A 12728-nucleotide genomic window follows, 5' to 3' on the forward strand; every position below is an offset into this window, starting at 1 on the left:
GCGATGAGCCTGCTTGTGTTACAGCGACATCTAGCGTTCAGTGGATCATTGGAGGACTGACATTTACAGTGATATGAAAACGTGTGGGCACCCCTGATCATTTTAAAGATTTTCCTTTATAAATCACTGGATTAATCAGAAATTTCAGTTAAATATATCATATAGCAGATGAACACATTGATTGATGAGAAGTGAAATGACGTTTATAGGATTTACATAATTATTTAAACAAAAGTAAGTAGGCTTGTGTTGTGAGCTAGATCAACCCTCCTTGCCGACATATTTTCTCAAAATCGACTTGCGACAAATTTAGCGACTTTTGGTGAGTTTACTAAGATGGTGAAAGCACATACTGTGCTGGAGTTTGTGTTGTGAGTGTTTTCTGGATTATGCTTTTTTCCTACAGCACCACAAGCAAATTATATACAATTTGATAATGACGTCATCAAGCGCCTTCCAGGACAACCAATAGCTACTTTCCTTATTGAAAAGTCGGCAACAGTGGTCCCACGGGACTTGAGTTCATATAGAAACGGGCAACTGCACAGAACTGCACCTGCAAAGTACAGCGTCCTCTGTGTCATACAAATCGGTAAGTGTTCATGTACTATAACGTAGTATTCCATCCAGATGGAATACTAACTATGAATGTTAACTATGTATTAGTGACGTGCTGTGTAAACTTTCGTAAGGTTTCAGTTTGAGAGCTACCAGCAGCTAGCATGGTAGCTAATAATAGCTAACTTGCTAGCGACATTCATCATTAAAACGTATTAATTTAGTTATATATATATACTAGCGCTCTTGATAGTTACACAAGTATTGTTGTAGAAGCACCACGGTAAAGCAGTTTGTTCATTTTTGATGTTGAACCAAGAAAGCTAGCTTTATTGAGCTAATCGCTAGCCTGTGTATGTAGGAGTAAAGTAAGTAGCTATTGGCTGTCCGGGAATTCGCAAGAAGTCGCAAGTTGCTTTTTTGTTGTAATAGATACCGTAAAATAGTAATAACATCATAATAACCGTCATGGCAAAGATTTTTGAAAAAAGGTGTGTTAAACATGCTAAATATGATATGACTCTCTTCGGTTATTTTCAGCTTTGTGTTAATTTAAAGTTACTTTTTCCACTTTAAAATAAATCCAGTGTACAAAAAGTACACACACCTACATTTAATTTGATGCCTGCTTTAGAGTAATATTAATTAATTTGTCAATAATATATTTTTAAGTTCAGAATAATACAACTAAATGAAATATTTGTTATTCTTGTTACAGAAATCTGTCCTGTTTAAAAGGTATTCAGAGTCCAGGGTTATGATAACACAGATGTATCAAAATTGTAGCGCTCTTAAAGCTACTTCTGACAAAAGAAAGGAGAGCGCTATTTTGCTATATTGCGCTATTTTGTGTTTCATGTGACTGTCAACATTTAAATTGTAGTTTATTCACAATTTGTCCACTCACTGTGTTCATTTGTCAAATGCAGGTGTTATGTTTGAATAGAACACTTTCAATAGAACACAATAGAATACATTCACACATTCGTGTGAATGTATACATGTGCATATGATATGTGAGGCAAATGGTGGTCACACCAGGCACTGACTGGATTTCGGACTGCCATGGGACCTCTCGCCCACGACACTCATACTTATTACCATACACTTTCAGATCAATCCATGAAGCGTCTCAGAGACAGGAGTGATGAGGAGGCGGTCCAGCAAAATGGTACTCCAGACCACAGCAGTGAAGACCAAGAGCAGAGCAATGGAGCATCCTCTGTCGGGTCAACAGACGTGCAAGATGGCGACAATGACACAGACCTCAGGAAGGACATAAGGAGCAAGTACAGAGACCTCATCGAGTCAGTCCAACGTGAGTCAAAGTGACTTTAGACTGAGTGGCAACTTGCTTTGCCTACTTAACTTGTCTTTTTTCTCACAGGAAATAGAGACGATATACTGAGCCCCTTCAATAATAAGCTTATAGATGTTTTGGAGGAGGCAAATACACTTTTTGAAAACGGTATGTGGCATTACTTTTACTACTTTATTAAAGATGGTGACAATCTTTGATCTGTAAGAACTTGTTAAATAAATTGTCATAATAGATAAAAGATTGCATGTGCATTTTGGTTCCGGAGTTATGTAACCCAAAGCAGTTGTATGCATGGAAGCCCTCAAACAGGACATTTGTTGTTTGACAGTACGGCAAACAAGAGAAGCGGCGCTGGATGCCAAGTTCCTTGTTGTGGCCACAGACCTGGGGCAGGAGAAGGCCAGCCAGCTGGTCGCTGAGGGCACTGCTTTTGACACCAGTGCTTTTGCTGAGCATCTGGTGAGTTATTATTCATTCATTTATATCTGGCTTCCTCTGGTGTAGAAGCAGCCACCATTCTCTATGCTCCTCCAATGAAATGTTCCTCAAACGGAATGCATTATGGGAAACGTGAAAATATTGTGTTTGTTTCATATTAAACTAATTGGTTACTTCTTCTATATTTCTGAGGTATAACATTGAGTGTTAAGTTGCTGTGTCGTGAATTTAATGTTTATAAGATGATACTGTGAGTCAGACTGTTAAATTGAGTAATGACCTCCTGCAATTTCCAATGTATTGACTAGCTCATCGTAATTTTTTTTTCATAGCTTATGATTAGCTCCGGGCCGGCACGGTGGTCGAGTGGTTAGCGCGTAGACCTCACAGCTAGGAGACCAGGGTTCAATTCCACCCTCGGCCATCTCTGTGTGGAGTTTGCATGTTCTCCCCGTGCATGCGTGGGTTTTCTCCGGGTACTCCGGTTTCCTCCCACATTCCAAAAACATGCTAGGTTAATTGACGACTCCAAATTGACCATAGGTATGAATGTGAGTGTGAATGGTTGTTTGTCGATATGTGCCCTGTGATTGGCTGGCGACCAGTCCAGGGTGTACCCCGCCTCTCGCCCATAGACAGCTGGGATAGGCTCCAGCACCCCCCGCGACCCTCGTGAGGAAAAAGCGGTAGAAAATGAATGAATGAATGATTAGCTCCTGTCAGAGAGCTGACTGATCCTCACAGAATCGTACATGCCACAATATGCCATTTTATGACTTGGACACATTATTGGAATTTACGGTAAAAGGAATCTCTTGCCATCTATAGCTGTCCTTTATGGGTCTCAACCGTCTCGAAAATGGGAGGGAAGAGCAGGAAAGAGATCAAGTGGAAGGCTACCTGCCCAGCGACGCCTGGCACCGATTGGCCAAGAGAGCAGAGAGCTGTTTTTTGACGGCGCCCACCTTCCACTACATGTAAGTGCTGCAACAGTTCACTGATGGTACTCTGTGATGTAGTGTGTTTTCATTATCACAAGCTTCCATCTTGGATTTAACAGGATGGGTTCATTCCATGCTGAGCCACCGCCTCCGAAGCAAAGGATAGAAAGACAAAGGAAGGCGCCCAGTGCGGAAGCAAAAAGGATCATGCCCACTCAGGTAGCTACAACGCATTCTTTTAAAAAATCTTAAGAAGTGACTTTACACATTTTCAATTATCTACTATTATATGTCTTTTTTTTTTTTTTACCATTACCACTACTTGCATGACGTACAGTACAGGATGTCTTTAGCTGTGGTAGATGTCCATGTTGTGTATGTATTGCATTGCCAGTTGAAAAAAATGGAAGAGTCCCAGCAAGAGGCCACAGAAAAAGAGGTGGAAAGGATCCTGGCCTGCTTGAAGAGTTACCATCAAGACGATCGTGAGTTTTAAAGCAGACCACCTTATCCTTGTGTAAATATATATTGTTTGTATACCACAACTCTTCTTTAATCACAGCATCGTCGCCAATATCATATTACGAGTTTGTTATTGACCCCAACTCATTTTCACGGACAGTAGAAAACATTTTCCACACGTCTTTCCTTATCAGGGTGAGTTTGATTTTGTAGAAGCATTGAAACATAAGCCTGCTTGTCTGTACTGACGTTTTCTTGGGTTACAGGATGGTTTGGCACAGATGTGTTTGGATAGTTCCAAGTTGCCTTGTATCGGTAAGTCCATACTACTGATTTGTCTCAGTTTCAAAAAAATATAATTTATCTTATTTACTGTACATTACTAGGTTATTTTCTTGTTGTGTTTCAGCTCCTGTAGAAGAAATGGAAATGGAAGCTGGAGGATCAAGCAGACAAAATCAGTGCATTATTTCTATCAGCCCAAAGTCATGGAAGGTGAACACGTCTTGGCCTGATGCAACACAATACCTCTTATACCTCCTATAATGTTTGTTTGCAGCTATCACGCACATCTTGAGCCAGACACTGTTCTTGATTGTGATCTTTTTCTCATCCAGGAGCTTGTAGATGCCTTCGACATCACAGAAGCCATGATTCCACCTAAAATAAACACAGAGACTGGGTGATTGGCCTCACTTTTTTTTTTAGGTATTTCTTCACCCCAGCAGGTGAAGACTGCATGTCAACTCTGTGGAATACATACGTATCAATGGACATGCTATGCTAGGACGGGAGAGAAAGTAACGCTGTGCGATTGTGAGGTCTGATCTTCTTTTGAGAAGGCAATTTTGTGATGCAAATGTATGCCTCTTTTGAACTGGTATGGTTTTGAGAAGCCAAAATCATTACTTGGGTGGTCCCGCATAAGTGGGGTAAGTCACCGTTGATGCACTTCTGGTGGGGATGTCAAAAAAATCCAAAATACCCTTTAAGTATTTTACTTTATGTTTTTAGTATTTTCAATAATAAAAGCCAAGGAAAGTGATCAAAACATTAACTCTGTTTTGATTTAATGTGAATGGGGTAGACTTACTTTCAGACTTTTCTTTCAACAGTATACAGTTCTGGGATAAATTCTTGGATAATTGAGATGCAAAAATATTTAAAAATACCTGATTTTTTTATTTTATTTTTTTAGGTTCGCAACAAACTTTTGTTATATTTGCAGAATAGTTGTAGTTGTTTCCATGACTTTATGCACTTTAATAAATTGTGAGAAATAGACATTTTTGTACAATCTGTTCTTTAAACCACAACTGTATATAATTCTTTTGTGCACTTTAATTATTACATTGTAAAAAAAAAAAGTGTTCTTTAAACCATTATCGGTAACCTATGCTAGCCGGTGGTGGTCTTTTTTTTTTGGTAAAAAAAAACAACTAAAAAGAGGACTCTGCAGTCCCTTTTTAATTTGAAAACAAAATAGTGAATCATTCTCTTCCTGTTCCTGCTATCCTCTTGGTGAACAACCTGTTATAAAAATTACATTTAAATTAAACAGTTTAAAAAAAAAGGTAAGTCAGCGCCACCACGACTGCGTTCCGTGAATATGTACTGCCGCCATCATTTTCTTGTCTCGTGACCGATTTAAAGGGATAGGCACCCATTTTCTGCCTCCTGACTCTTACTGTCTATCTTCCTCTTCCTGTGTATTTTCCCTCCAATGCTGTGCCTTTCTGTGCCCATCCCTGGATGAGATACACTCAAAGCTGGAAAGCATTACTTACCATCTCACGCTCTTTTAATTAGGTAGGATTTCTTGCGTAATGTAGATGTATTTATTTTTTTACATAATGGTGCCTTGAACGAATGCACCGTATAGGGAATGCAATGCAATGCAGTGCGTTTCATAGTCAGTAAATATCTCGGTGCCTCTGCGATGCTGTGACTGAACAAGGATGCAGTTCTGCAGGAGGGTCCTCTGCCAGCCTTGTAGTGCCAGAGTCACTTCACCGGGGGAGGACATGGAATACAGGATGGGGGGCTGCATCGGAATTTCACACAGACAGGTAATGGAGTGACGTGTATACCATTAATATCTGTGCAGATAACAGAGAATAAATGCTGCTCAAGTGTGGTATTTTAAAGGCAGACACTGTTGTTACGTTGGAGGAAGGGCGAGTTTAGATGTGGGGAATCCTGAGGGATATGGGTGAGGATGAAAGATGGGAAGGCAGCTGGAGAATGGAGGTTCCTCACTGGTAATGAATAAGGATAAACACCTTGACTGATGTCTGTTGAAAACATACTGGATGGAAAAATCTACCAAAGAGTAAAATGGATATTTGGACACAGTAATGATGGAAAGCTACAGGTGGGGAACTGTAGGTTGCATACATCAGACCTAGTTGATGAGTTGATATGTCTGTCTTGTGAGGCCCAGAAGAAAGTTGGCACAATGAATATGCACATTTTCTTTGTTAAACAATTGACAAATGGGTGTTATACTTTACAGTATGAAAGTATAAATGTATGTTTCATTCCACCAACTTTCTTCTGCTCAGTGTCCTTAAAAACAGAAGTCCCTCAGGTCTGACGTCCATGGTAGCCTGGCTGACTTCATGCAGATGTTTTTTTTTTTGTTGCATTTGCATATTTGATTTATAATGACAATCAAAGAACCACATTGTAGATTAATTGATTCAATAAAATGTGTGTCCCTAGACTTTGTACTCCACTGAATGAATCAGAGGCTAAAGTGCATCAAATCCCGAGTACAACGTCCCACTCTTTGTCTAAAGGAGGCGACCTCTCACTTGCACTTTGAGAAGTTACGGCCTCCTCAGCTCGGGTTCGGTCCCCTCCCTCTTGTACCGTCTCCTCACTGTCCACCCCTCCAGCATTCACCTCGGGCCACCTATCAGCCCCCCTTTTTAGCACCCAGTCCCCACCTACTCACTCCACGTGCAATGCAAGAATAGAAACACAGTAGAGGAGACAACTTCAGTCAGACTGTAAACAGACTAGAAGGAGCTTGAGGGAGAATGACTTTCTCTTCTTAGCTGTGGTGAGTGTTGCTTTTTGCTTCTTGGTCATTCATTCTGATGAGATGTGAAGGTAAATAGTGATAATCTGATGATAATCTTTAATATAATATACGGTGCATACACTTCTATAAGAATGTTGTTATTAATAGATGTGTTATAGTTGCGTAATCGGAGGTGTCACACATAGGGCAGTAAATACCAAACTCCATGTTTAGGTCTCAGGTTGTTGACTAGTGGTTAATGATGACTTGTATTATACTATCTAATACTATGTTCTTTACGTACTGTGCCAGAAAGCCCCCCGAAATGCAACCACTACTTAAAGTAGGCACACAATTACGGCTTGAGAGGTTGAAATTACATCCCTTTCATCCAAACAGCAAGGCTGGGTAGAGTGGAGAACTGTTGCCATGCCACAGTAAACACAGCACAAAACACACATTATAATTTTCCTATTACATTTAAACACACTGGCCACAGCATCTAATGGTTATCCAAAATACTCCTTGTAAAAATATGATGATGACGCTATCAGTAAGGTAGTTTAGGAATATGCTCATTATTTTGTTATGTTGGATCATATTAAACAGCTTGGACAGCAGTGGTCTGAAAAACAGGGGGAAAAAAAGACAAACAGCACAAGTCCAAGGCACATTTATCTATTTATAAAATGCATATTCAGGTCAGTGCTTTCTAATTGTGCAAGCGTACTTTGAACAGTATCTGCCCTGCACAAATGGTCTCCCTGTGGTATTACGCTGCACAGATATACGAATGCAAATCAATGTATGATGTATTATGTATAATGCATATGTTATTGAAGTTTTAGTGTTATTTCTATAGCTTACTGAATATCAATTATTGTGTTTTGCTGTGGTGTTTTAAGATTAAATAACACAAATGGAATTAGAATAAGCCTACTTTCAGCATGATTGAGTGTAGTTCTATGCCACTTCAAACCAAAACTGTAACTAACTATGATAAAACATATAATAGTAATGGTTTTATTTCATTTGAACATGCATCAGATTACAATTGAATGCATCACATAATCAGTTCACAGTTCCACATGTCCAAAAGGAGTAGGAAGAAGCAAAGCTTATTAAATCCTAACCCCTCCGTCTGGTACTTTTACAATCAGTAACTGTTATATTTGTTCACTTCCTGCTTTCCAAATATATATTTTAATTTTTTTTTTATAATGTTTGGCTTTTAGCTCATATTAAGGGTGTTTAAGGCTGCACTTTGAACCTGCATAGTGTGAGGCACTGCATCACAAGTTTCTAATCTCTTAAACAACATACATGTACATACATACTTACCATTCTCTGTCTGCTGCTCTAATCCTGTGGAGAAGGAGTCCACTGAAAGACCTCAGCTCCACTGCACATTTTGTGTCTCTCTCTGTTGAGTCTGGGAAGGCCTGGAGGGTCCTTGAGTCACTCAGCCTGATAGGAGATGGGGAACGAGAGCAGCACGACTGAGGCTTTGGTAAGAAGAGACACCATTGCTCTAATGCTAGTTGCTACGACTACTGATATATGACAACAATAATAATACCAAACATTTTATGTATTTATATAAATAATGTCCCCTTTTAACATAACAGCGCTTACCGAGCGAGGCTCGGGTGTTTTGGCTGCTTGTGGAACATCAAAATGTAGAGATGAAGAGATTAACGTAAGTGGGACTCTTAAAGAGTTGAGGCCACCCTTGACAGTCAGATTTGGTATAGTGTAGTTATGATATATATTCAAAAACATTGATAATTAAGGCATATTACTACTAACTATGCAATGACAGCATGTTTTCTTGAACCAGTAATTGCAATTTATAATTACAGCCGGAAGAGGGCGCTCCCGAACACGTTGTTCTGTTTCCACCCCAAGAAAATCACAGCGACCCTTTGGAGGTACTACTGTGTATAAACTGTGTTTTCTGCAAGAGGAAAGAGACTACTAATAATCTTGTGTGTATGAAAGATACATTTTAGGACTATTCACAATATTAGAGATCTCAAAATACCCCTCAAATTGTGTAGTGATATACAATCAAAATATAATACAATCATAACACATTCCATATTTATTAAAAAAATATGTAAATATTCTACAATTCTCTTTTAAAGAATCTCATAACAGTATAATGTATCACAGTATTATTTTATCGCAATGTAGTGTACTATCAATAATACAGACACTTTAAAAACGTTTCTCGTACGCACCTTTAGTAGTCTGACTAGCATGTGTCTGCAAAATTTCAGCAAGATTGGTTGAAAAACATGACAGCCATCAACCAAAATGGTTTTACCGGGGGAAATGGGCGGGGCTTTAAAACTAACAGCCAATATGTCACTGAGCATTTGTCAAAGGATTATACAGTGTACAGGTTGTATGCTAGTATGTGCACAACCTATAGAGGGCGCCAATAATGTTATTTACATTTCATACGTCATTCCTCCTGGGAAATATAGTGTATCCTGACACTGGTTGTGTATTCATGTGGGAAATGTTATTATCGTGTCAGTCTGGTGATGTATACATCCTGACAACCAAGAAAGAGATTCTTAGTGTGAATTAGTGTGCTAAAAGCCCCCCCCCCCCCAACCCCCTGCAGTGTAACCTGATCCTCTTCTCAGAAAGTCACCACAGGCCCCGCCCCTTGGCCCACTTCCTAGCCTTCACCTGCAGCACCACTGTCAGTCAGTGCATCCAACCGCATGACACAAACATTAGGAGGGGCCGGAAGGGTGAAGAGGTGGAAGGGGAGGGAGACTGGGACACCGAAAAAAAGGGGGAGGGAAGATTCTGGAACAGGAGGGAGTAGTCGGGACAAGTGGTAAGATGGAGGGAGGGGCGGGGAGAGAATTCCTAGCTCCTCCTTGTTGCCAGCTAAGTGATTCAGCAGCAGTGTTTCTACTACCAACACGCACGCCAGCACAGTTAAAGCCTGAGGAGGTGCATGGAAATCTAGGAGGGAGGTGGTAGCAGCAAGCAGGAGAAGGCGGGGAGGAGGAAGAGCTCTGACTCTCGGTCAAAGGACAGTAGAGGAGCCCTGCATGTGTTGCAGCATGTTAGTGTTCCCAAACAGCCGGCACAGGCCAGCACAGGCAACCTGTACAGTGGAGGGGTAGCAAGAGAGTTTCCTTCAACATTGTGAGTGAGTACAACATATTGTATTGTGTGTACTGTGTTGTGTTTTGATGTCATGGTTCTGTTAGTGTCTGCTGTTGCAAGTGATGGCCTGCCTCTGCTTTACAACACAGATGTGTGAAACATCACATTGCATGGACACTAACAGACATCATGTTAATAAGTAACCAAAGCCAACTATGATTGCTATTTAGTACACTGTAATTTAAAGGCCTGCTAACCTTGTTTATACGGCTCATAGTGCTGAGTGGACAGTTACCACTATGACATTAGCTTCTGGAAGAGGAGAGTTAGCACAGCAGTAGTATTTACTCACTGGACACTTAAGTCACTATACCTGTACTTGAGTTAATAGCACAAATTTACAGCTCACTCTTACTGTACACAGGTATTCATTTAACAAAGTTACTATTTTGGAAGAATCATTTATCAATCATACAGTCATTCTGAAAACATATAATTTTCATTTTCTACCGCTTATCCTCACGAGGGTCACGGACGAAAGGCGGGGTACACTCTGGACTGGTGGCCAGCCAATCACAGGGCACATATAGACAAACAACCATTCACACTCACATTCATACCTATGGACAATTTGGAGTCGCCAATTAACCTAGCATGTTTTTGGAATGTGGGAGGAAACCGGAGTACCTGCAGAAAACCCACGCATGCACGGGGAGAACATGCAAACTCCACACAGAGATGACCGACAGTGGAATTGAACTCGGGTCTCCTAGCTGTGAGGCCTGCGCACTAACTATTCATCTGCCGTGCAGCCACATATAATAATAAATACAAAATAAAAAATGATACATGTAGTTTTATTATCATGTTGTAAATTCGGAGTAATATATATATAAATAATGCTAAAATATGAATTGTATTTATGTAACAGTTTTTATATGTTGTCTCTAATACAGTACGACTAGTACTAATAATAACACTAAGCTTAACAATGCAGATGATCAACAACAAAAGAAAGATTATCAGTATTTTATTTATAATGTAGATGGTAAGTATGTAAAAATATGTTAAAAACAAGCATTTTGGCCACACAGGAAGCTGTGGGTAAGAATCTTTGTTTGGGTGTCTTCGTGTGGAATTTGTATATTCTCATCACATGTGCATTGGATTTCTCCTATGTTTCCAAAATATGCATTTTAGGTTGATTGGTAACTGTAAATTGTCCATAGATATGAGTGTGAATGAACATATGCATTTAAAAACAATACAACAATATACATGTTTTTTTGCAGCCATATGTACACATGAAGTAAAATTAAAATAATACAAATCTACAAGCTACATTTACAGCTCATATGAGACATAACAAAAAATAGTTGTGGTGAGAAAAATACAGGTGAGGCCAGTCACCTCATTGCTTACTGTGCTCCACCTAAACTGTACTGCATATTTACACACAACAACACAACGCCTGTGCAACAACACTTAGGAAATGGTAAGTTTATGAACACAAATATATCAATGATATATGGTAATGGTATAATAATCTGCTTTAATGTTTATGTCTGACCTTTCCTTTGGCAATGTTGCCTTAACATCGTGACATAGCCAAATGTTGTGGCGTAAGGCTGCAGCTAGGTGACCTTTATACGGCCTGTTTAAAAAAACTTTAAATAGATGGCCTTGCTATTTCTTCCAAAATAACAACATTTAAAATGGAATCCAGTCAAGTCAGGGATTTTCCTTACTGGATTGGTTTGTCTTTTATGCTTCCTCGGTGTAAAAAAAAAAATTAAAATTACAAGAGACTACTTGTTAAAAGTGCAAAGTGGTGGGGAAAAAAAGATGGTACTATAATTACGTTGCAATTTCATTTAATTAAAACGATTTTCTGCAGACGGCTGTATGGCATGTTAAAGCTGTAGTAGAAGCAAAACCTTAAATATTTGCTGTGCATGTCTATAGGTGACATACAACCCTGTATTATACAGTATATTTTAATACGAGGGTGGGGTTATTTGCTCATCTTTGTTTGACTTTCAGCTTTAATTCGGCGGGTGTTTTTTTTTTCTTTTTACATTTCCTGTAACAACAAGTTTCAACACCGCGGTTTCACATTACAGCATTGTATGTGGAAGATTTTACGGAATTAGCCAGCAAGGGCTATGTCAGTGCTTTTCACAGCTTTAACTTTATTATTAACATTATTAAAGCAACTATTACTTAGAGTACAATATATAAACTGTTAAGCAGAATACCATTCTTGTCATTGTATTGGATTGCCTCTAATGTTGTGTTAGCAATAGCGTTATGGCTATTACTCATATGCTTATTTGGCTTCTGACCCTGAATTCAATAAACTTTATTTTAATGACGAAAAGCGAACTGTTGATAAATCAAACATTTTCCGTCAAAAAACATGGGATGTTATCCGATATCCAACAGCTAACTGTACAGCAAGTTAGCCTTATCAGTGGCTTAAAGAGAAATTACACTCCATGACTATTGGGGGCGCTGTGGAGCCTTATAGGTTTTTTTCTTGTAGCTCACCACTGGTGTGTTTTTGTGTTCCACAGGCCGAAGCTCACGCTGAGAAATTATCCCAAAGGGACGCTGAATTGCTCCTGACTGCGTCGTCCAGCAGCCAACAGAGTTTACTGTCCCAACCAGTTCTCCCAGATGTCCCAGTCATCACCGGTGTGGAGGAGAGCAGAGGTGCTGCAGAAGAAGCCCATGAGGACAAAGAGGAACTGGAATTTCCCCATGACCTGCTGCCCAATCTAGACTTCAGCAGTGAACTCAACATCTGGGAGTCCTCACTAGGGTGAGTGTGAAGTGGAAAAAA

At 39.6% G+C, this 12728-nt stretch overlaps 2 protein-coding genes and 1 long non-coding RNA gene across 16 annotated transcripts in view; 2 read left to right on the forward strand and 1 right to left on the reverse strand.

The window, feature by feature from the left end:
- Positions 1 to 393: 393 nt before the first annotated feature.
- Positions 394 to 4971, forward strand: nsmce4a (NSE4 homolog A, SMC5-SMC6 complex component). The gene is made up of 11 exons (XM_058059239.1): positions 394 to 592; positions 1673 to 1876; positions 1946 to 2026; positions 2208 to 2338; positions 3146 to 3294; positions 3378 to 3477; positions 3653 to 3743; positions 3821 to 3915; positions 3987 to 4035; positions 4130 to 4215; positions 4338 to 4971. Exons 2-11 carry the CDS (start codon positions 1681 to 1683, stop codon positions 4404 to 4406), a joined length of 1047 nt encoding a protein of 348 aa, XP_057915222.1. The 5' UTR covers positions 394 to 592; positions 1673 to 1680; the 3' UTR covers positions 4407 to 4971.
- Positions 3638 to 9140, reverse strand: LOC131108285 (uncharacterized). Its single transcript, XR_009120443.1, has 3 exons — positions 8992 to 9140; positions 8090 to 8215; positions 3638 to 4380 (listed from the first exon to the last, which is right to left on the reverse strand). It is a non-coding gene; the product is annotated as an uncharacterized LOC131108285 (long non-coding RNA).
- tacc2 (transforming, acidic coiled-coil containing protein 2) overlaps positions 5404 to 12728 on the forward strand; it is a 47740-nt gene continuing 40415 nt past the window's right edge. For 5 of the 14 annotated variants that reach the window (XM_058059218.1, XM_058059221.1, XM_058059223.1 and 2 more), the window contains exons 1-3: positions 5405 to 5789; positions 8611 to 8679; positions 12460 to 12707. In XM_058059218.1, the coding sequence (XP_057915201.1) occupies positions 5679 to 5789; positions 8611 to 8679; positions 12460 to 12707 (428 nt within the window). In that variant the 5' untranslated portion in view covers positions 5405 to 5678. Of the gene's footprint in view, positions 5790 to 6458; positions 6788 to 8124; positions 8259 to 8610; positions 8680 to 9592; positions 9927 to 12459; positions 12708 to 12728 lie in introns of those variants that run through there. The other 9 variants (XM_058059216.1, XM_058059217.1, XM_058059225.1 and 6 more) reach the window with 7 other exon arrangements.

Source organism: Doryrhamphus excisus, chromosome 20 (genome assembly GCF_030265055.1).
Source record: "Doryrhamphus excisus isolate RoL2022-K1 chromosome 20, RoL_Dexc_1.0, whole genome shotgun sequence".
Classification (NCBI taxonomy): domain Eukaryota; kingdom Metazoa; phylum Chordata; class Actinopteri; order Syngnathiformes; family Syngnathidae; genus Doryrhamphus; species Doryrhamphus excisus.

Coding starts and splice junctions, on each gene's coding strand:
- nsmce4a (XM_058059239.1), top strand. CDS start 1,681: ATGAAGCGTCTCAGAGACAGGAGTGATGAGGAGGCGGTCCAGCAAAAT. Junction 3,295..3,377: donor GCGCCCACCTTCCACTACAT/GTAAGTGCTGCA, acceptor TGGATTTAACAG/GATGGGTTCATTCCATGCTG. Junction 3,744..3,820: donor GAGTTACCATCAAGACGATC/GTGAGTTTTAAA, acceptor CTTTAATCACAG/CATCGTCGCCAATATCATAT.